Source organism: Penaeus chinensis, chromosome 9 (assembly GCF_019202785.1).
Source record: "Penaeus chinensis breed Huanghai No. 1 chromosome 9, ASM1920278v2, whole genome shotgun sequence".
In the NCBI taxonomy this organism is placed as follows: Eukaryota; Metazoa; Arthropoda; class Malacostraca; order Decapoda; family Penaeidae; genus Penaeus; species Penaeus chinensis.
The window spans coordinates 10,999,751-11,024,750 of NC_061827.1; the positions used below are offsets into that span (position 1 = coordinate 10,999,751).

The following is a 25,000-nucleotide window of genomic DNA, read 5'->3' on the forward strand; positions in this document are numbered from 1 at the left end:
AACAAAACAAGAAAAAAGTTAGATCAGCATGACGCAAACGTAGCAACAGGCGCATTGTTGACGGTCGAAGGGACGGTGAAACACAAGTGTATTACTGGGTCAGTCTAGTCGTGACGGACACTGGTCAGTCGGCGGGGGGGGGGGGACGGGGAGGCATAGGGACCAGGCGTTTGTTGAGCCGGTCGAGAAAAGTGGATGGAAATGGAGGTAGATGGGAAGAAGGGGGTCGCAAAAACGAGAGAACGGATAATGGCGGCAATAGGGGAAAGGACGAGATAAAAAACATGTCAAGAAGGTAAGCAAAATCACGGTATACAAACAGGAACTCGGAACTGGCATGGATTGATCGTCTATGAATTGGACAAAACATTATCATCCATTTTGATTCATGATGAATTAAGCTCGAGATATACTTCTTGTTCTTGACTTTCTGTCCATCAACGGACATGTTTTGAACTTCGCGGCATGCGTTATAAACGGAGGTGGATTAACCAATCTCATATTCTTCTTTTTCCCAATCTATTTACAGTTACGTAATGATCTAACGCCTCGGCGTTTCTATAGAATTTACTAAATTTGAAAGGTTACACACCTCTTGACCTCCAGTCATTGTTTTACCCTTCAAAGGAAAAAGGTTTCAGCTGTTTTCTTGTTTGAACTTTAACCAGCCTGAATGGGTTTCAAACGACAGACTCTGGTGAGCACTGTTTGGCGACGTTTCCATTTACACAGTGTGAAGGCTCGGTGATATTTAATGAACTGTGAATAACTAATTTTTTGGGCTGTAATGTGCAGTTTTCCTACATTTGGTTTGTGTTGTATAAAGGGAATCGATGGAAAGAAGAAGGAAGGCCTGTGTACTCTTGGGGTCCATGTGATACTCCCACAACCTCTTCTCTCCCCCCTTCCCCAGTCCATACCCCCTCCCCTCATGAGTAAGCCGTCAGTATCGTCAGTTTCCGGCGCGAGCACGACTGTGTTGGTCAGATGAGCCGCCAACCCACAGCCCGGGGCGGCCGGACCGTTACCTGCACATGGGAAACACAACGTCGAGTCTATTTCTGTCGTAATTATGTAGGGGCGTCCGGAGCATATGATTGCTTAGGAGGTTGTGTTTCCTATACATCCGCTACGGTAGTCTTGTTTAAGAAACGGAGTAGAGCTACCGCATTCCTATCCGAGCTATATTTATAGGTATTTTTCGGTGATATAAATATGAAGAATGGGGTCTTGATATAAGGAGTAGCTGTAAATCGTCAGTTACCTCATTAGATAGTCTTGAACTACTTCTCGTATCTTTTCGTATATAGATGCCATTAATTACTGTCTGCTGTAAATAGATAATGGACATTTTCACGAACCTCTACAAGTAACGTAAAGGCAACATCCATCACGTGAGCTAAACACTTGATTCCAGGTAATGGAGTGATTGCGTAGATAAATTTTCTCTGTAGGTATAGCCTAAATCTTCGATCACAGTTATTTATTTATTTTTGCATGCTACATAACAGGTTGTGTTCTGCAGCCTTGTATGATTTATCTTGAAAAAAAAAGTTACTCAACTTGGCAGCGGACGCACTGAGTGGTTGAAATAAATATATTTTTAGCTGCCTCGCGTGAGAAGTGACATAAAGCGTTATCATCAAAGACAAGCAATCGATGAAGCTAATCCTGAAACAGATCCATTACACGATAGATTAGCAGGTGTGAAAAGACTTGGAAGCCCCGCGGTGATTGGCTAAGAGGCAAGAGTAGTGTTTGTGTGTAGCCAGTGAGCGGGGCGGTTACAGGTACGTACGCAGAGGGGGCGGGGCTTGTGAACATGTGCATTTGTGGACTACGATTTGGAGTCAACACATTATTCTTACTTGACCGAGTGAGTGAACTAGATCGTCGGAAACAGTGTGTTTGGCTTCAGTGTTGTGTGTGTGACTGAACGCGGAAGTTGTCAGAGAAAGAGACCATTCGTTTGTGAAACGTTGATGTCAATGTCCAATACTTATTGATTCTTATATCGAAAAAAATGTGATTCATTACATTATCTGGAAAAACGACTAAAAGGTTTTCAAGAGGAATCTTCACAGTGGGACATTGTATGCGAAGAAGAACCAAGGATATAATAGATAAAGTAGACATTTGTAGTAGTGCTTGACACAGTAATCAAGTATTCGACCAATTGATATTGATTTTTTCCTCTGTATAATCTCCTGTGAAACATTTTTGAATTCACAGCCACGACCATATTTACCCTGACTGATGTCAAGGTAGAGTTGGCAAAAGGAAAATGAGGCAGAGCAGCAAGAGTGAGTGGCAGAGTTAGTGCGTCCCTGTGGGAGGTCACCAGATACCCAAGTGATACCCGACCCCTGTAGTACCTGGCAGGGCACGCGACACTCCACAGGGCCTGCACCCCCAAGGCACAGTTACAACATAGTGCCAACGCTTATGGTGCCAGCCGGCTTAACGCATTCAATTATGTAATAATATACTTAGGGTGGCGAATGCAATATCCATGCAATTTTCCTGGAGGAAAAGAATCACTTTTATGATCACATACATATACTAAACACGCTTTGCCAGTTATCTATGAGAACATTCAGAGAAAGAAGCCCACTGAACTCGTGGATTCCGAACGTACATATTGTGATTTGGAGGTGATATAGAAGCCAGATTCGAATAGAAGTAAACACAATGGAACACGGGTACGAGCTAAGGCAGTTCTGTGGCGGAGAAGTGAGGACGGCGGAGAGGTACTACCAGCACCAACCACATGGTGAGTCTACAGTACGAAATGTTGGATAGCATTTTCGTTTTTTTTTTAGGCTGCATGTTTATAGATAACACACACGCGCACGCACGCACACACACACACACACACACACACACACACACACACACACACACACACACACACACACACACACACACACACACACACACATTTTATATGTGAATGTCATATTCTCCCTATCGAGGAGGTGATCTATAAAATCAGACACAATGCACGTATACAAGTGTATTGAAATATATATATATATATATATATATATATATATATATATATATATATATATGCACACAGATTTTACCAACACACACACACACACACACACACACACACACACACACACACACACACACACACACACACACACACACACACACACACACACACACACACACACACACACTCGATACAACACTTGTGCTTGCATGCGCTCGAACACCCACTTACATGCACACATCTAGAGTCACTGAGAGTTACCCCTTCCCATCCCCTCCTATCTGGCGAATAATTGCTAGTGTGGTAATAGCCTTTATGAGGGGGCGGGCCATTCACAATGAGCCCGACTTAATTACGCCTCATTTACATCACCAAGATGCCAAGTGGAATGGTAATCAGAGGGAGCAGGTTCGTGATTGCGTTGGGGGTGCTGTGTTGTGGGGGAGGAGGGTGGGGGGGGGGGTGATGCTTCTGTGTTACTGCAACTGCTTCTTGTTCCCTGAAGGTACCCGGGTTCACGTGGATGTGGATACTACTTTTTATGAATGGGGGTGCGGGGTCAGCGACTTGAATGGTGCCGATTTGGGTTGTAAGTCATTCTCTGATTGCTCATATGGCTCATCTCATTTTCCTAAGGGAAAGCTGTCATTCACAGTAATGCTGTTGGACTTTCCTTTGCGTCACGCAGAATTCTTTGGATCATGTTACTGAATATAATCAGATATTTTGTTATAGGCCTCAATGTGGGTGAGGTTTGAACATGTCTCCCCAAGCCATGCTGTCACTCCCACCCATCTTACGTCACGCTCTCGAATGTCAAAAAAAAAGAAACAAAAATCGCACACACAAAAGGGAAAGCACCGACTGTTTCAAGCCTGAGTAACTTTTGGAGTTCCCAAAGAAATGTATGTCTGTTGGATTTTTTTTCAGATTTGATTTTTTCGGGTCCTGTTTAATCAATGCTTCAGCGGCCTCTCCGCTGGATGAAGATCCATTGTGTACTGTTATTCTTGTACAGGAAATCAGTACTTGTACTGAATTAGATTTGGTGAAACTGACCGATAATCTTTTCCATTCGTCTCTGCATGTTTTGTTGATAGGATGCTATGCTATTTTTGTCAATGTGTAGATTTATTTTTTTTCTTTACAGGTACAATAATAAAATGCCGATTTTGCTCTAGAGACTTTATCAAACACGTTACTAGTTTTAAAATCGTACTTCAACCCTAAGTAATTCAGCGTCGACATCGATAGGTCATCTACTCAGCAGATTATGTAATGTTTTCTGTTTTTCTTGAGAGAAAACGGTAAATGGTCACAAGCATAGAAAACGAGTAGTTTTTTCTTCCAGGTCCGGTTTGTTGACGCCACAATAAGTTGACATTCGCCGCCGTGGACATTCCGGAGTGACCTACATAAAGGGACTCGGAGGTTTTTCTTCAGGAAAACACAATTTACCTTGTATCTGGGAAGCCGTTTGCTGATTTCCTTCCTCCGTTGATGTTCATTTGGCTGTGTACACGAATTTTTACATAGACTTTCATATTGTATTTGACTGTTCGTGTACAGAAGTATATGAACATGTATAGTGTACACATGATTTACAAAATATTACATTGCATGTCATTCTCTTGAAGAATCATGATTAGAGAAGTCAGAAAAAAAATCAATACAAAAGGCTACCTAACTAAGCAGTTATAGTTCGCATTAGTTTACCTGAGGGCTTATGTTATACCAGGGCGTCCTATCATTTGGTCAAAGGATGGCGTGTTCTCGGCATGGCGTAGGTCGATGATGCAAACAAGGTGTCCGCCTGTGAATAACTAGAACGAAATGAACTTTGGACGCTGTAACTTATATATCTAATCGGGTGAAAAAAAAAAAAAAAAAAAAAGGTTGGCCATGAATGATTATTTTTAAATTCCACAACTGTGTGTACAAAAAGAAAGAAAGAAAAATATTTGAATAAAAAGTAACATTCTCGTCTTTGTGACATTTTGACATCACTGCAAAAACAGATCTAGAGAGGTTTGTATAATACACTTGTAGACCCGAAGAAATTGCATTGTTTATTTTTACGTAAAAGAACATAACTGCGTCGATTACATGGCAACTTTACCTCCTCAGTCCCACTTAACTGACTGCAGATTTATCTAAACCACTGTTACAACCGAAGACGAAAATCGGCAACAGTTTCACCAGGACTTTTCGCTTTCGTCGGCTTTTCATGAACACCTTGAGCATTGATCCAAGTGTGCGAAGCTGCCACGTGGCTCTATCCTTTCACACGGCATACTGTCGAGCCTGAAGCGTTGCCAAGAGTTGCTGAACCGAGCACTTCAGACATTACACCACTTCGTAAAACCGGATTATCTATTATTTCTGACGTAGATTAGTACCTAGGATAAGTTGAAATGTCAGTGATTGCTATACATGAAGATCGTAAGATGAAGGTAGTTTTAACCTTGCAGAGTTATCGAACGACGCCTAGCTAAGGCCCGCCTTTTGTTTGGGGAGACAATACGGTGTCATCATCGCTTGGGGGCGCAGACCCAGTGAACATTTTTAAAATCTTACTTCTGTCGACTAAGTCCCTGCAAGAAATATTTCCTGGAGTGACTAATATGCTAAGTACAGATTCATTTGGCTTTATTTACTCTATGAGTTAACCTATTTTTACTTGTGCAGTCTCCGAGTAGGACTCCTTTCAGATTCATGGTCAATTCTCTTAACCTTGCATGATGATTACAAGCAGACGCACCTCTCTTCGTATCTTACAATGGGCGATAGTACAATCCAACATTCCTTCAAAAAGACTATCAATTACAGTACAATTTAGAAAGGATATTCATTTTCTTCATTTTCGTTGAGTTTCAACGTTGATCATCAAGTAGTGTGTTAGTGAATCATGATTATCCTTAGTTTTGAGGAAAATTTTGGTTCTCGGTATATTATACTGTCATACACACCACGAATTTTCTTGCATGAGACTTAGATTATTCAATTGACGAGAGAATTGGGGATGTTTACTTCTAACCTTTAATCTTTTATATTACTTGAAGAGTTATATAATATAAAAAGCAGGACGAATGATATTTTAGACACTGTAAAGCTTGCCAGTCTCAGGTGAGTCTAATCGGACAATGGACTGGCACTTACCGTGAACACGAGTGCTCAAACCGTGAACACATCATCGGAAAGTAAAGTTATGGAAGGGCGGTTTGGTGGTGAGAGGCCAATTGTCTTCGTGATCTCGTCAAAACACTCACATGTAACCACTCCGTTCGATTGTTTCTGCGAGGTCTTTTATGATATTAAATGGAATAGACGTTTTCTCTTCGTTTTTTTCACATAATTGCATGCTTTCTAATTTTGGGATAAAGGGTATTGAAATATTTCTAAGATTTTCGCATCGGGAAACAAAGTCGCACCAGAGTTGCATGTAATTTACTCAACACTACACTGGGTTGCCAAGCTTTTTACATAGGCCATGGAAAAGTCTTAGTATTATGTTCCAACTTAAATGAAAAAGCCTAATCGTAGTTGTGTGAAAATCACAATAAATGAAAAAAATACTGCTTAACTTACAGTTATACTAATAGGTTTATAGATATGCAATTGCAGTTGTAAACATACTGTTTAGTATCTGAAAGAGTTAGACGTATGTTGACGCCAGGTGACGATAAAATGGCGATGCTTTTGCTATTCGTAATCGTATCTAAATCGAATGATTCAAGGAAAAAATGTTTTTGCCTCAATAACATAGTAGTTATAGGTTGTTGAAAAAGATAATGAAAAGAAAGGAAAGTCTCTCCACCCGCCACCGCACTCTCCCTCGCGGGCCTGAATCTCTCCTCCAGCCACGTTGAATGCATTATCTTGGTGCATTTGTTACACCGAGAGAGAGGGAGAGCTGAATGCTAATACCAATGCTAATCTCAGGTGTTTTCAATACATGTCAGCGGGGATCCACCTTTTGCAGTGATGTTCCCTGATTGAGAAGGTATATGCAAGAATTGTTTAGGATGAATGCATCTTTCGAGTGAACATAAAAATGTTATGATATGCCAACAGACACGCTAGAAATGGCCGTTCTTCGAATATACATTGAGCCGGGATTCTGTGACGCCTTAGAACGCATCGTATTTTCTTCCTTTATTAAAATACACCGCCATATGTTCGAACTCCACCCCATCACCTTTCCCTGCAGTCACGTCCCCTCTTTACCTCGCGCCCGAGCCTCGTCTTAACCTCCACCCACACACGCGCTTTCAGAGTCCCGGGCCATCCTTTGCACAATCCCTCACGTCGCGCCAAAGCAGGCATATTTTCTTTGCGATATCAAAAAAGTTCATAACTTTCAACTGGTTGCCGCGACATGACTCAGCATCGCTTGTCTCGCTACAATTAATTTCACCGGACGGTAATTATCACGCTTCCGCCAAAAAAGCATCTGTGGTTCAAGACGTGACAGATCATTGCCTCTGGTCCAAGCGGGGCGTGTGCGCCTAACTTGACACTCCCGTACTTCAGGCCAGTCGTCTGTGTCCTTGTGTGTGTGTGTGTGTGTGTGTGTGTGTGTGTGTGTGTGTGTGTGTGTGTGTGTTTCGTGTGATGTATTACATCAACGTTTTTGATTGTTAGACATTTTGAGAAGTTGTGCGTAAACTTATGAGGCAAATAGCAATGCAGATTTTCTTAATTTACATATCTAAAGCGAAAATATATTTCAGGCATGCTGGCCATCCGCTTTGAACGTGGAAGTAACTGCATATTCCGATTTAAAAAAAGCGGAAAAGGAGTGCAAATAACTTTATATTTCACTGAATAACACACATACTCTTTCCAGCCCGTGTTTTAAACTGAAATGAAATGATCAAAAGCTGTCGTGCGTGAATTAAATCATTTGGCGATCTGAATGACATGCTTGGCGGAACACGTGTCGCAGTGGCTTTCGGTCTGCAGTGATAAACTTTCTCAAGAGATATTTAAAATTCCGGCATTGATATTTCATAATCCATTACTTTCTTCTCCATCAGACAAATTGCCTTTTCATTACAAGACTTTCCCGTTCAGTCAAGCGTTGACTTAGCCCTTCCACCGAAAGTCCTCCTCCAAAAGAAAAAAAAAGTGCAGTACCGAATTTTGGAGATAATAATATCCTAGACATTTCCGTTAGCAGTGGTGGACGCCATGTTTAGATATGGTGCGTGGATATGTAGGCACTCTTGACGGTTTTCTTCATTAGGAGCTTCCTCGTGTAGCGAGGAAGTTCTGACCCTTGCGGTAATCAGGTGAGCTCCACACGCTATTACCTTGGAAAAACGTCAGTATCTTTAACGCTTTGGCGGCCCGTTAAACGTAGATATTTCGGCAAATCCCACACATTTCTCCAGGCATATCTGCTGCGGTTGTCCAGGCGCATTGGTCATGCGACACACGAATACGCCCTGGCGGAGAGGAGAGGAAGTTCGCCCTTACCCTCTGCCCGCGGCGTGCTGTGCCCTTGGCGGGAGCTTCTGCCGGGATAGTACGTACCATAAGATGTCGCTTGAATAAACAAATATCATGAGTAAACATCTGGTTGGTTTTATATAATTTTGAAGATTCGCTTGGATTGCAGATTTCCGAATCACTAATTAAACATTGGGTTCCCTCGTTAAAGTAGTTACTATATAACAGTTAGGTACGTAACGCGATACTCACCCTCCCCATGAAATGTTGAATATCTGCAGGTATCAATGAGGGACAATGTCTTTCTTTTTGTTAAGCTTTCCCATAGATCAACAACGTTATGAAAAATTAATTACCGGAAGTCTGCTTTCATTGTTGTAGAGTCAGTTTAGACATAACTTCACAATATAGTAAAGTCCATTACGTGTGCATTTACTCTGTAGGCCACGTTGTGCTTTGTGGTCGTCTGTTGTTTGAGGAATTTTGGTTTTGTTCAGTTGTGACCCGCCTGCTCAGTGACCCGCACACTACTGCCGACTCACTCATTCATACAGACTTGTTATAATTTGCTTTTCATCAATGGGATGAAACACATAAAATAAGAATTATATATTCACCTGTAGATTTCTTTATTTCATCTGACATGTTTCGGTTACATGCATCATCAGCTTGTAAAGAAGGTCATTAGCCAAGTATTAATGAATTAGCACAATCAGAAATATTTTAGCCTAAAGAACTTAGTCAAATGAATATGGACACTGAGTGCTCATTAAGTGATTACGTGTGCAGTCTTGTGGGCAGTGTTGTGCAGCCACCGCAAGGTCATGCAGGGTCACAGCACAAGACCTGGTAACCCCTGGCTGTTGCCGGTGACCCTCAACGGTACCTCACCATAAGACACAGTTATTCGTACAACCGGAGTGACCCGTGCGACCCGCGGAGGTTAGTCAGTCGCTCCTGTCCGGGCCCGGCGGATCCCACGTCAGGGCTTGGCGCCACCCTCGGCGTCGTGTGGGCGCGAGGCGGGTTCAGGCTGTACCTCCGTCAAGGGCAACCACTCCACGCGAAGAAAAGGGCGTAAGGGAAGGGGTGGGGAGTATATTTTTTCTGACTGTTGTCCCACTAAACAAAGCGCGTTGTGGGCGGGAAAGAGGCTTAAAATAACAATGTCTGTCGACGATTCATTGGGACAAGAGGAAGAAACCGTCTGTTACCTCATCAGCCGCAGTTTGATTTGGGTGTGGTGTGGGCGGGTTCTCGGTGTCCAAGGATTGCTTATTTGACGAAAAAGTGTTTACAGTACCTATGAACGGTGATGGTAAGGTATGTTTCGATGGAATTCACTAACTATTCAGGGTCAGACTGCTATTTTTTTATGATCAGTATACGCAGACTTTGTAGGGATACGGAAATATAAGTAATGTTAGCGTTCAATATTAATAGGTATAAGAATAATGAGCATAGTATGAAAAAAAGTTGCGTTTCCTAATCTGGCTTTCCTGTTGAATGTCCGCCAAGTCCAGATTAACCTAGAAATAGCGTAACGTATTGTTGTAACGAGAGAGAAGCTGTTGAAGTTTTTTTTTTATGAGCAATGTAATCGTTTCTTATACAGCCCCTTTTATTACCTGCAAATCATCGAGATGATATCCCCCGAATCGATCATGTTGATACTATAAAATGATCAAGGCCCTCAGATAACACGCTTTGGTATGCATTATTTGCTTTTGGGATATGTGAAAAAAATACATTTAAAAAATTCTTATTTGTTGCTTAGATGCATTGGAAAATAAAGACAAGTGAACTGAATCAAAATTCATTATGATGGCGTCAAAGTATGCTGTGATATGTTTTAAGGCCTACAGAAGGGAGCAAATTAAAAACTGATTAAACTACTAAAGAATTGCTACAAAATTTATCCTTTTAGGTACAGAAAACTACATCTCTTTTGTTTAGGTATCTAAAGCTTTTTATTTTTATCAAAATTTTGCAAATATCCTGCTGTATCCCCTTAACTGCTGAATATGCTACTCTATTATAGAGTAAAAGGTCTTAGGGGAAGACGAGGTACATAGGCACTGTGCAAACAAAATGTCGGTAAATTTCAAGCCCCGAAATCGAGAAAGGACTATCTTACTAATGGTTGCACACAGCTGATTTTAGTGAAAGTGCCGCATTTAATCAATTACACTATGCTCCAATTTCGTGCGGGCTGAAAGTCGAGATTGAGGCTTGAGGTTACTTTTTCGAGTCTACAGAAAATCTCGCTTTTGGAAACAGACAAGTTTTTAAAAGCTCTTACGGCTCTGCTTGATGACTCGCGTTTTATGGCAATTGTTTATTGTGATGTCGAGTGGAACATTGCACGCAAGCCTCGGCGCGTGTTCAGACGTTCGCAACTCGAGTGATCCGTCCTCCCAAGAACTTATAGAGTAATACGTTTGCGTGCACGCGCGTGTGTGTGCATATGTATATGCCTATCTGTGTGTGTGTGTGTGTGTGTGTGTGTGTGTGTGTGTGAGAGAGAGTGTGTGTGTGTGTGTGTGTGTGTGTGTGTGTGTGTGTGTGTATGTGTGTGTGTGTGTATGCGCTTGAATATCTGCACGCACGTGGCTTCACAGAGAATAGCCATTTATATCGAGTACCTTCGAACGCCTGGCCCTGAAACGGTGAAAGAAGCCATGATATACGGGGAATTTCGACAGCATTTTTCATTATCTAGTTTCCGGTCACATCGCTCATTTCCGCATGCCCCAGGTTCGTCTTCCGTGCGGGAAGGAGGGCAAACCTCGGTCTCACACAGACCATAGAACAAGCAATAATCAAGATAACAGCGAAGAGGGGAGGGCACGCGGTACGTCTAAACCTGTGTACGGTTGTTCAATCCTGAGCCGAAGCGTCAGTTTGCTCGGTAAGTGGGCCAAGGATCGCTCCTCTCGATGCTGTTTGTCTGCCACTGCATGCATGATGGGCTGCTAAATGATGATGATGAATAAGAGCCTGCGCATTGTTTCTCGTGTGTATAGTGGAAGGGTTGGGATGTGCCGGAGTCCATTAAGGGTGCCACGCTGCTGCGCCCGGTGCTTGCGTCACACTGCCTGTTTCATCGTCGCGGGGGAGAGAAAGTAAGAATATTCAGCATTTAAAACGTACCTCATTGTGAATCAGCGAAAGGGCATCAGAGTTCACATGGAAAATAATAACGATAGGTATTTGATCTGGTTAATACGGGGTTGAGGGCTGAAAAAGTATTGCACCTCGTGTATTGATGCCTGGGGGTCATTGCACCGAAATAGGTACTTAGGCTGTTACTTGAGATCTATGGATTTCAACATCTTTATCAGTAATGGTGTTACAGTGTTCTGCTACTGTCATTACTATTATAATTACCCATTGTGCTCTAAGAAGTACATGGCACGACTCCCTTTGTTCAAACTTGTTATTTGCATGTAGATATTTCTCGAAGCAGTTGTGGGAAAGCACGTTGGACAGCGGTCATCATTGAACTGCGGTTCCTTGTAACCCGTGAAAATCTGGGCCAATGGGAACGCGCGGTGAAGGCAATATGAAATGTGAATGGCGGTTACCTCAACTCTCTGCGGGAAAGAAAAAAAAACTAGTCCAGGTTTTCATTGTTTTGGAATGCAAAACATTACTTGAACAATGGACATATTTTTTTTTCAAATATGTACAATTCACATGATGACAGAAAAATAAAACACGAATTATATAATGCAAAATCATAGGCTATCTTATAGAAAACTACAAAAAAATGCATCCGATAATATTTACCACTCATCCACCATTGATAATCACAACGGCATACAAGCAAAACACGCAGCATACCAAAAGAAAAAGCAAACAGAAAATCAGACGAGATTCACCAAAAAGAGGAAGGAGAAAGAAAGGATGTGCGGAGCGTAAAGCGTTTCCTGTCATAAAGCAAGCGACAGTCCACTCGGCCGGGAAGGCGAGGCTGGACTAAGGCAGTAGGTCAGTTCACTTCCTGACTGGGGTTACGCCTCCTCGTGGAAGCCAGCGTGCGGTCAGCGCCTTCCAGCCCCGGCGATGTGTTCCAGTACTTTCTTGGGGGCTTTTTTCCCCTCGTTATTAAACTCGGCTGAGAGCTCCCGCGCGTTTTGTGGTGCGCGAGGATTTTTCCCGCGGTGCGCTTCCCTGTTACGTGGGCTTGGTGTCGATTTTGACGTTGTGTACTGGCTTGCTCGGTCGGGATCTGCTCTTCCCTTTCAGTAGATGTTGGTACTGTCAGTGAGGCAGTTATGGTTATTAATGATTAGTATTATCGTTATCATTCATTATTATTATTATTGTTATTATTATTGTAATTATTATTGTTGTTGTTTTTTATTATTATTGTTTATTATTGTATTATTATTATTATTATTATATTGTTATTTTTTAATTATTTTATTATTATTATATGATCATTGTTTTGTTATTGTTATATTGTTATTTTATTATTCTTATATTACTATTACTATTATCATTGTTAGAAGAAAGGTAATTTCGTCTATTTTCCGCAAATATTTAACGTCTTATTATTTTAACCTTGTTTTTCTGGGTAAAGTCTCGTAGAATTCAGTCATGCATATTTGATATATTTTCGGGTGTAGGATTTCGAAAGGAAACTTGTAGAAATGTTTTGGTTAATGGTTCTTGCGTAACACAGGGAATGCATGTTGCATTTATTATGTACTGAAACAGAAAATATTCCATTTATTTATTGTAATGTGTTTTATCATTACAGAACACCTGAAAGGTGTGTTTCTCTCTCTATCTCTTTCTTTCTATCTTTCTTTTGCGAAAAACTTACACATTTACTCTCTCTCCCTCTTTCTCTTTCTTTTTCTTTTTCTTCTTTCTCTCTCTCTCTCTCTCTCTCTCTCTCTCTCTCTCTCTCTCTCTCTCTCTCTCTCTCTCTCTCTCTCTCTCTCTCTCTCTCTCTCTCTCTCTCCCTCTCTCGCCCTCTTTCTTATCCCAGTATTTTGAAGGCTTTGCAGAATGATTAATCTTAACTTGGACCATTGCGAAACATAGTGCGGCCACGACCAACATTTCAAAATTCTGATACACAGTACTTCCCCCTAGAAAAAGAGAAAGAATCGAGTCTTTGTTTCCAGCAGCGAAAAATACTAACAAATCTCGACCGGATGTGAGCCAGGTCAGCGCGACCACAGCTCGAGTGCGGCTACATGGGTGGAAATCCTCCGCCACATACTAGCCCAGTCGACCATCTGACGTGCCGCCTGGATTCCGTAATTGGTCTTGACCGAGCTGGTTAGTAAAGCACTTTAATCCTGCAGCCGTGATATTAATCCGGCGTGAAGTACTTCGAGACCCACGTCACTTGTGTACACTGAGGAAGACTTGGTTGATATTACGGTGTTAGTGCTACGTTTTTGAGATCGTAAGGTTCTTTTTGTCAGAGCCTTTCGTGAACTGAAAGCTCTGTTTTAAGTGTCTGAACCGTATATATTCACCCAAGTATACTACAAACAAGGATTTGTTTTTGTGATTAGATATATGTGAGATTTAAAAGAAAAAAAAATCATTTCTCTGTTTTTGTGTGTGATTCAATATATGTGACTTTTTTTTATTTTTTTATTTATCTTCCTTTCTCTGTTTTTATCATTTTTTTGCATCACGTCTCGCGAAGCCCAAGTCTCCGCTTTCTTCACGCACACTTCCTTTTTTCCTATTAGTTCACCGAGTGTCAGATTATTCACGGACTTGTCGAGTCATTTTTTTACTATTTCACAAGAATTCCATGCATGAATGATTACGGATTTTCTAAAGCACGTATATCGAAGTGACGTCATTCCGTGTCAATCGTTGTCAGCGGCAAAGACGTGAGGCTGCAACACCCGTGTGCAACACCTGCTCTCGCGATTGCCACACAGTCATATGTCACGCAGAAACACTTTCAGCTTCACCCTAAAGTATATCCTAATATATGTTTATATATATATATATATATATAAATGTATATATATTTATATTTATATATATTTATATATATTATTTATAAAATTTACATGCACGTATATCCATTCTCTCCTCCACCTCTCTCTCTCTCTCTCTCTCTCTCTCTCTCTCTCTCTCTCCTTCTCCTTCTCCTTCTCCTTCTCCTTCTCTTTCTTCTTCTCTTTCTTCTTCCCTCTCTCTCTCTTTTTCCCTTTCTCCCTCCCTCCCTCACTACTTACTAGGCCTGTATCAATTACTAATGAAAGGGCAGGTCCTTTCACGTGATAAATTGCGATCGATCTTCGGAATTCGCGAAAAAATCAACGAATAGCGGGTCAGAAATGGCATTCCACCCGGTACGAATGATATGGTTATTTTTAATCTCCACTGCAAACATCATCTGTATTATCTCAGTACCTGTCACTGTCCTGTACGTGATCTGTGCCGCCTTCCACTTCGCCAACGGACCTTCATTATCTTATATCCGAATTCCATTGAAAACTAAATCTATGCTGCATTTAAGAGCCATGGGTGTAGCAGTATAAAGAATCACATTTGCCGCACTAGTAAAAAGCGTATCTGCTTCACTATTAAGAGCCAAGTTTGTGTATTGACATTAAAAGCTATATCTCTATCACAAATCTGAATCACTATTAACGGCTACACCATCGGTACCAGCCACATTTTCATCGATATGAACAGTCACATGTATCAATAATTTCCTTAAATGATCATCCTCATATTCACGCTGTGCTTGTGGTTCGAACGACCTTCCCATAGATAATGGAATCGGTTTGTCATAGTTTCATGTGGATTTTATACTGTGAAATGCGTGATTAAGAATGGGATTTCTTTAGACGTTTGATGCTCTTTTAATTACTCCACAACTTTTAAAGTTTTTTTTCTGGGTGTTAGGTTAATCCCCGGCTCTTCCTCTCATAAGATTCAGTCCACTCACCTATCTTTATTCCCTCCCTTCTCTCCAAACTTTACCTTTATCTGAGGGATTTATTCTAAGGCGACCATATTCCAAGCATCGTTTTTTTTTTCTTCCGTAGCATCACTCCCTATTTTTTCAGCAGCTTCAGTCTCCGTGGCAGCTGTGACACGCGAAACAGCCGTCTGGTGATCCGTGAACAGGAGGCTGACGACCAGCACGGAGAAAGTGATCTGAACCCTTTGTTCCCCGTGAGCGTGAGCGCGAAACAGTTCACGTACATGTGTGAAACGGTTTCTGATCAAATTGTTACTTGGAGCATTTCCTAATTCTTGCAGTTCGCCTCCGCTCGCCAATATAGAGCTTCCACAGTTGCGCCGTAAGGGTTGGATTTCTTTGCCTTACACGGCTGGCTATGTCGTCGCAGTTAATATCCATGGTATTCTGTAAACCATTTAGCGACTCACATTAGGTTATGGAGCCGATTATTTCCTAACAAAGTGCAAATTGAGGTTTACAATGGTGACTTGCCAGTTTATAGAATAGCAGTGTCTGAGTAAACACGAGATTAGTGAAGTTGATTCTGTAAAGGCGATTTTGTTCTTGACAGCCTCTGGAAACCGACATAATTACGTGAATTACAGGAAATGCCCAACATAGGTTCATGACAGACGTCATAGTCATAGCTGTATCGGCCGTGCGACCTTCATTAACACTAACCTTAACGCTTTGCTCCCAAGATTCAAAACTCTTGTGAAAGTATTATGATCGACGCCTTTAATGCTTAAATGTTTATAATTAAATGACCCTTAGGTTTATCAAGATAAGCTATCAGCCCCGCTTAGATATTCACGGATAACGGGAGACCGAGAATCGAAGGGTATTAGTCCTTCCCATTTATTATTAGCGTCGAATTATGTAGAAAACTTCAAATGACTTTTACTAATGGAAAAAAGGGAAAACAAAGAAATATGCATAAAGCTGTTCGGACAAAAGTTCTCCATAAGGAATACATTACGATGGCTGTATTATCCTGCCTCCTCTGCATTATCGTTCTAGTATAAGAGTCCTTTGTGTGGACTGTGCCATCGCGTACCCTCGCCATCTCCGGTACTCTCGGGTCGAGGTGAACACAGTAAATAAACAGAGAGAGAGAGAGAGAGACAGAGACAGACAGGGAGAGCAAATTTGACTTTCATTTTTTACAGAAAAATCGAACATAAAGTATAAACTTACGATTAAGTCACGTAGCTCATATGGTTATTTAGTTGGAATATATGTTTTTGCTAAACGGTTAACAAATAAGTCTATTTTGGTTAAATATTCTAAAACACACATTTCCAATTCGAATATCACTCCTAAAAACTCTCTACAAAGTTTTCACAATTCACTAGACCTTAATCAAATTAAATGGAGACTTTCTTCTCATAGCAAGGCAAAAAAGAACGACAACGTGAGAGGGAGAGAGGGAGGGAGGGAGGGAGAGAGGGAGAGAAGGAGAGAGGGAGAGAGGAAGAGAGGAAGAGAGGAAGAGAGGAAGAGAGGGAGAGAGGAAGAGAGGAAGAGAGGGAGAGAGGGAGAGAGGGCGAGAGGGCGAGAGGGCGAGAGGGCGAGAGGGCGAGAGGGCGAGAGGGCGAGAGGGAGAGAGGGCGAAAGGGAGAGAGAGAGAGAGAGAGAGAGAGAGAGAGAGAGAGAGAGAGAGAGAGAGAGAGAGAGAGAGAGAGAGAGAGAGAGAGAGAGAGAAAGAGAGATAGAGAGAGGGAAGGAGAGAGAGAAAGAGACAGAGAGATACAGTGAAAGAGTGAGAGGGAAGGAGAGAAAGAAAGAGACAGAGAGATACAGTGAAAGAGTGAGAGTGAAAGAGAGAGGAAGGAAGAGAGAAAGACTACAGACAGACAGACATACAGATCAGCGCTTTCCCACATCTGCGTCAGCCTCACATCCCCCGCGGTCACGCCGACCTTCCTCTCACTTTCGCCCTCATCTTGCACGCCTCCGAGAAAAGCCCCGTCACTCTCTCACTCTCGCCGGCCTGACGCTCTCGTGCATCGTCACTTCCATCTCTGGGATTTGGCAGCGATGGTAAACCACTTGAAACGTTTGTTGCGCTTACTTTTGTTATTATTCTGGTGTCCATATATTTTTTTTCTTTTTTTTTTCCTCGAGCGAATTCGTGTGGGAGAATAATTGTGGCTTTCGGAGGGATGTTGCTGGAAGTTTGTATTTACCAGGTACTTTTGTCTTCCTTATTGTTTGAATGTATCTAGTGGGAGTTAGAATGTCTCTATCGCCTCTCTTTCGCTCTTTCTACCCGCCTCTCTCTCTCTCTCTCTCTCTCTCTCTCTCTCTCTCTCTCTCTCTCTCTCTCTCTCTCTCTCTCTCTCTCTCTCTCTCTCTCTCTCTTTCTCCCTCCCTCCCTCCCCCAAGCACAATCGAGGGTGGGAAGGGCGCGGGAAGAAGGGGCATTGATGGTGAAACAAGGCGTGAGAGCCTGCGATAATGATGAGCTTCTGTAATGATAACAGCCTACTTCCTGATAACACCTAAGTGCTTACTTGTCCTGTTTTAAATTCGAATTAGTTACCTTTTGAATGATACAAGCACCTCATAAGCTCAGACCTAATTTTTGTGACCTGCATCTTGTACCAAACATACCGGTATCGTATTTTTTTCCGAATATCATCCACAGTATTCGGTTATGGCACTTCTGATATATTTAATAAAAGAAAAAACTTGATTTCAGTGCCTTCGTAGTGTTATTATCATAATCCACGTAAACGGTACACCTATACTTTTATACTGGACGTGGATTCTAGATTTTAAGATTGTGTATTATTTTGTAGTCTCTTTGGGTTTAATTGCAGTGTGTGTGGTTGGATATTAGACATGAATTCTGGATATTATGGTAGTTATTTAGGTGCGTTATTATGTGTAGTGGGTTTGAGTTTAATAGTATGTGGTTGTGTTCCCCAGAGCGCGACTGGGAGGGCGGCATCGACAACGAAGGCCTGGATATCAGCCAACTGGAGAGCTACATCAACGATGACAATAACGACACCATGTAAGTTCAGTGCTATTTTCTTCTCTAAAACTGTGATATAATATCAGTGCAGTTATACATAGGTACTGAACTTTTTTTTTTTTTTTTTTTTTTCATTTTCCATTTTATCTTAGTAATATTAGTCTGTTTTTCATGTTAATTTTGCTTATACTTAAAAGGTCACGGTTTTGATGTAGTATTTCAACTTCTGATTAGCAGCCACATTAAACCGTGATACTGCAGAATTTTGGTTCATGACCAATATGAAATACTGCTTCCATACCTTGACACTACATATTTCATTATAGTGGAATTTCTTGCGTTTTATTGCTCCATTGTTTTATTTCGCTTTTTTTTTTTAATTTATCATCTAAAATAGACTATACACTATCTGTGTTGAATTCTTTGGTGTAGTCATGTATATATAAACTGAATTGACGTGATCTGTACAAAGAGTCTAGTATCGCCTTGTGTTCTCCCACTAGGTACTTCGGTGACCTGCAGGGTGTTGGAGACATCAAATCTCTGGGCAACGGTACACCCAGGGAATCTCCATCTCGCCTCCTGCACCACCACCATCATCATCACCACACCGCCCTGCACCACCAGTAAGTTCCTCTCTTCCTCACGCCTCGTCCCTCTCTTTTCATCATCACCATCGGAAGCCCCTTCCCTCGAGGCCCCCGGGCAGCCCCCTCGCGCCCGCCAGCATGCTCACCACAGTCGGGATGCTATGAGAGGGCCTGTCATGTTCCCCTTACTAAAACACTAGTCTTTGCCTTCAGGGATTTCCTTCTCTACACGTACTTCAGAGTATTTGCGGTCCCCGACAAACAGGTTTTCATTTCCTTTGTGGGTGGTGTTGACAGTCTACTCCATTGGTCAACTTTTAAAGCTTCTTCTTATCGGAAAAAAATATTGGAATACTCCTGACATTTATTTCCCACTCCATTAAGTGGGAAATAACTAGTAATTATAAAGAAACGAAATATACATATAATAAACTAAATATACATATATTTTTGGTCATTTATAATGCTCACAATTAAGCTCGCCATTTATACAGTAGGTCTTCTCTGTATATAAACCCTACTTTAAAGCAATTCCCCTTTCACTACTGCTACACAGTACCTCACCACACCCTTCAGCATCCGTAATGCAGTACCACAGCACTGTCTGCCTACCTAACATCAATCTCTACCATCACCATGACACTATAATCAGAATCTTCCTTTATCGTCACGCATCACAATACATTTTACCCCAAATCACCAACGCATTTATATTTTTTTTCATGATAAACCACGACAGTAGTATTTTTTCCAAAATTGGTAATTGTATCTCAGTAAATTTCTTAACTTACCCTCTTGTACTCTTTCATATTTTAAACCTTCCTGACTTGACTTTGCATCTCTAGATTGACCCCCCCTTTTTTAAAGAAAATCTCAAATGTATTGCCTGAATAATGACCGTAGATTATATGTTTCTTTTCATAGACCCTATATTTCTTGGTGGTTTTGGCTATCTTAAGATCATGGCGTTTATTCTCTCCTTGCTGCTAGTAGCCTCATAGTGGTCTTGCTTTGACACAGCAGCTCCAGCAGTCAAGACCTCGTGACACACCCTGACCTTAGTTCTAGTGGCAAGTCTCCCTCGAGCATGACCTACGGCCTCCCTGGCTCTGCTCCCACCAATGGGGAAGCCGAGGGCATGGCCATGATGGGACCGAAGGGCGGAGCTTCCTTGCCTATTGGTTACTCCAATCCTTACCACAGATACAATTCTTCCTACGGTAGCTATCGGTGGGTCTTGCCTGGTCGCTTTTCTGGCCTTTTCCTGTTGTACGAGGCTCTGAATTTGGGCTCTTCTCTCATTATGATTTGGGTTCATGCGTCTGTGTCTTTGCATGTGTAATATGTTAACACACACACACACACACACACACACACACACACACACACACACACACACACACACACACACACACACACACACACACACATGTGCGTGTGTATGTATGTATGTATGTATGTATGTATGTATGTGTATGTATGTATGTATGTATGTATGTAAATATATATTTATGTATATATATATTTTTTTTATTTATACACATACATACATACATACGTGTGTGTGTGTGTGTGTGTGTGCGTGTGTGTGCGTGTGCGTGTGTATGTGCATGCATGTATGTATGTGCATGCATGTATGTATGTATGTATGTATGTATGCATGTATGTATGTATGTGTATAATATGTATATATATATATATAATATACATATATATATAGATAGAAAGATATATATATATAATATATACATATATATATAATATGATATATATAGATATATATAATATATACATATGATATATTTATATATATCATATGATTATCCATATATATATATATATGTATATATATATATATATATATATATATATATATATATTTGTGCGTGTGTGTGTACAGAGAGAGAGAGAGAGAGAGAGAGAGAGAGAGAGAGAGAGAGAGAGAGAGAGAGAGAGAGAGAGAGAGAGAGCGAGAGAGAGAGAGAGAGAGAGAGAGAGAGAGAGAGAGAGAGAGAGAGAGAGAGAGCGAGAGAGAGAGAAAGAGCGATATATTTAATAATGAGAGAGAGAGAGAGAAAAAGAGAGAGAGAGAGAGAGAGAGAGAGAGAGAGAGAGAGAGAGAGAGAGAGAGAGAGAGAGAGAGAGAGATACGCAGGTGCATTTGTAATTCAAATTACACGTTACGCGCCGTTGAATAATTACCAGCTAAATAGGGCATTATGTCTTTCAGTAAATTAGACACGTTGCTGCATGTATTTAAATAAGTAAATTCTGCTCCTAACGCCGCTTTCCCACCTCCAGACATCATCTGCCGGACAGCCCGCCGGACTCAGGGTCGGAGCCCCCCTACTCCCCGCCAGACCAGCCCAATCTTTCCCCGCGTAAGTAACGAAGCCTTGTGGCACAAACAGTGGCGTTGTTTTGTATTGGTTTAAAGGCATGTAATGCTGTGTGTGGATAGCATGAGTCTTACGCCCTGCGTCTCCCGTTGTACAGACCAGAAGGCGGCGGGCGTGGCCGACATGTACACGAGCCCGGCCGGCGGCAACGGGGAGACCATGATGTCCTTCCCGTACCAGATCCTGCAGGCGCCCCAGGCCCTCCCGCACCAGCCCAACCCCGCCCACAACCCCGCCCACGCGCCCCTCCAGACCCATCCATCCACGAACCTCGGCTATCAGCAGCAGCAGATGCTCATGGGCGGCTCGAACTTGTCGGGATCAGGTGGGATCTCCCCTTCGGCGCCGTCAGTGTACGGGTCGCAGGGTGGCATCTCGCAGGGCCCGTCCTCGGGCGGGGGGGCGGGAGGCGTGGCTCCAGGCGCGGGCGGCAAGAAGCGCAAGATGAATGACTCGGGCGGACTGTCCTCCATGGTCAACATCAAGCAAGAGCCAGGTAGGTTGACCTCCATTTAGAGAATGTTAATTTTTTTGGAGAAAACGAAGAATCAACAGAAAATATTTATATAGTTCTCATCTTTTGTTCTTTTCTTCACTGTATTACAATCTTGCACACGATTCATCCGCTAAACATAATTTGCACGACAGGGGACTTTACCACTTCGCACCTCATAATTCTCGTGTTTTTGTGGTCAGTCGCCGCTGATCACAAGGCTGAGCAACAAATGACTCTCATCCCTTGCCAAGACGTGTCCATAATTCACAAAATTTACACCAGTTCACACGTCCATCCAGAATTAAAAAGGCTCGCGATATTAGCATTACCCGAGCCACCCTTCTATTTAGGTATTAAACGAGAAACCTCATCTAGTGTAGAACTTTAAACCGCAGGAGTTTCATGTTCTCTTTCCCAACCCCTTTTTTCTGGATCTATATAATGCGCATTTTGCCGCCTTGTATCCCGCCTTTTTGGACTGCGTTATGCATAATAAAGTAACCCGAGAACAGGTGCTTATGGGTGTAATTACTATGCATATGCATTGTAAAGTACGTTCGCGCTCACTTCCTGCCGTTCACCGAAATAACCGCTCGCTCACGAGGACTCGGTAGGAAGGCGGCGGTTTCGGACCGTTCGTCACAGTAATAGCGGTGTTCGCGCGCGATGACGCCTCGCCTTCCGATACTAATTGGAATATTCTTCCTTGTGGCTTACTCGTACACGGCATTTTTTTTTTTCGAAATTAAGGTTCCTTGATCTTTTCTTTCGTTTTATGAAAGTATATCCTTTGATATTACCGTTTCTCTTACGATAGAATATACTTATGATGAAACTGTGTCAGATCAAATGTACATAACAGATTATTATAATGTGACAATATTCGGTCGATATATGTTCTATTTTTTAGATAATATCCATGAAGATGACCGACAGACATTTTTGACACTTCCCTTGTCAGCTCAGCAGCATCAGCTCAGCAGCAGTTACTTCCCATCTAGCTATCTGACAATCGCTCTTCCAAAACCACCTGTCCTGGCAGTGAACATAGGTTGTCGTTTATACACAAGGTCTTGCAAAACTCTTTCAGCACCTTGGTAACCATCTGTCGGTCCAAATACGGGTTACCTCCTTACAGAATACTGCCTGTATGCACTTTTTTCTCACACTTTTCATCCCCTTAGTTGCACCCTCTGCCACTTGGGAACTCTCCTTCTCCGCCTAAACACACTGTACCCTCGACTAACCTCTCATCACGACCCACAGACCAAGTAGGAGTTACCAACCACCTGGGTCCTAACGTGGCCGTCACCTCCTACACTGAGGAGGATGAGTACACCATGGACTCCTCCGGCGGGCCTTTCCTTGATGGATCCTACCAGTGCATCCGGTTCCAGAACTTCCAGCAGCATTCCTGGAGCCTCATGTGTGATGCCGGACTCAAAGAAATGTAAGATTCGAAATATTCGTTTCATTTAATGTGTGGTATCTTAACAGTGGCAGACTAGATTAAATTGATTGATTTATTATTAGTAGTATTATTGTTTGTGTAAATTATGGACTGACGCGTTTTCTCACTCGCCAGACCGCTGACGACATTCCGGGTGGATGCTGACAAAGGTTTCAACTTCTCCAACCCGGATGAAGCTTTCGTTTGTCAGAAGAAGAATCACTTCCAAGTCACCGTCCACGTCCAGGTCAGTTTATACTAGATACTTATTTTGATACACTGGTTGATGCTAATAAGAAAAAATATAAATATTTGTCAGTAAGCGTCAGTATCTTAAACTACGTCATCCCTCCAAAAGGTTTCTGGGGGAGAACCCGTTTTCGTCAAGAGCCCCGACGGCTTGCAGAAGATCGACCAATTCTTTGTCCACTTCTTCGGCGTCAAGACCGAATCTCCGTCGCAGAGTATCCGCGTTGAGCAGAGCCAGAGTGACCGCAGCAAGAAGGCCTTCCATCCCGTCCCGTAAGCAGTGGATCAGTATTTTTCATATGATCATAATAGCAACTGTTTACTCTAGATTGTTTCTGCTTATATGTATCATGAATTATAGTGTGAGGAAAATCAGAGGCATAGAAATATGTTACTTGTAAATAAAATATATGCAATAGATATGGCCCACAAACTCCTAAAGTTCTTCCAAAATTGTATCGACCTCCTGCTTAAAGATCCGTCCTTGTTCTTATAGTGTGGACCTCAAGCAAGACCACATGAGCAAGATCACGGTAGGGCGCCTCCACTTCTCCGAGACCACGAGCAATAACATGAGGAAGAAGGGCAAGCCGAATCCCGACCAGCGCTATTTCTACCTGGTTGTGGCGCTGAAGGCCCACTGCGGGGACAACGCCTACACCATTGCCGCGCATGCGTCCGAGAAGATCATTGTCAGGGTAAGGGATCGTGTAAGCTGGTTTGTAAGAGAGAGAGAGAGCATTGTTAGAAAACTGCAAGGAACAAGATAGGAAGAAGAATATGTGGCAGACAAGCACTAAAAGCAATCTTACATCCTTACGTCATAGATATCTTCATACCCTATCATCATCTTTTTTTTTTTTTTGTAGGCCTCCAACCCCGGGCAATTCGAGAGCGACGTGGAATACACTTTCCAGCGCGGGACGTTGCCAGAATCCATCTACCACATGGGACGCGTGGGTGTGAACACGGATCGACCTGACGAAGCCCTGGTCATTCACGGAAACCTCAAGATTACCGGCCAGTTCCTGCAGCCCTCTGACAAACGGGCCAAGAAGGATGTTGCTGAGGTGAGAGACGGTGTAGAAGTGGAAGTAATGAGATGGAGATGGAGAAGCAGATGCAAATACAAATGTAAATGTAGATGCAAATGCAGAAGAAAGAGATGGAAAAGAGAAAGAGAAGGGATGAAGAAGACGGAAGATGAGTGAGTGAGAGAGTGAGTGAGTGAGTGAGTGAGTGAGTGAGTGAGTGAGTGAGTGAGAGAGAGCGTAAGAGAAACTAAGAAAGAGAAAAAAAACAGAGACAGCAGCAGACAGAGAAATATATATATATATATATATATATATATATATATATATATATATATATATATATATATATATATATATTTATATATATATATATATATATA

General features: G+C 42.1%; 1 protein-coding gene across 5 annotated transcripts in view; it reads left to right on the forward strand.

The window, feature by feature from the left end:
• LOC125028560 (myelin regulatory factor-like protein) overlaps nucleotides 1–25,000 on the forward strand; it is a 76,703-nt gene that overhangs the window by 44,496 nt on the left and 7,207 nt on the right. For 2 of the 5 annotated variants that reach the window (XM_047617953.1, XM_047617951.1), the window contains 10 exons: nucleotides 18,354–18,441; nucleotides 18,906–19,028; nucleotides 20,013–20,222; nucleotides 21,294–21,373; nucleotides 21,489–21,887; nucleotides 23,154–23,337; nucleotides 23,473–23,584; nucleotides 23,696–23,859; nucleotides 24,083–24,284; nucleotides 24,456–24,656. In XM_047617953.1, the coding sequence (XP_047473909.1) occupies nucleotides 18,354–18,441; nucleotides 18,906–19,028; nucleotides 20,013–20,222; nucleotides 21,294–21,373; nucleotides 21,489–21,887; nucleotides 23,154–23,337; nucleotides 23,473–23,584; nucleotides 23,696–23,859; nucleotides 24,083–24,284; nucleotides 24,456–24,656 (1,763 nt within the window). Of the gene's footprint in view, nucleotides 1–1,889; nucleotides 2,774–18,353; nucleotides 18,442–18,905; nucleotides 19,029–20,012; nucleotides 20,223–21,293; nucleotides 21,374–21,488; nucleotides 21,888–23,153; nucleotides 23,338–23,472; nucleotides 23,585–23,695; nucleotides 23,860–24,082; nucleotides 24,285–24,455; nucleotides 24,657–25,000 lie in introns of those variants that run through there. The other 3 variants (XM_047617949.1, XM_047617950.1, XM_047617954.1) reach the window with 3 other exon arrangements.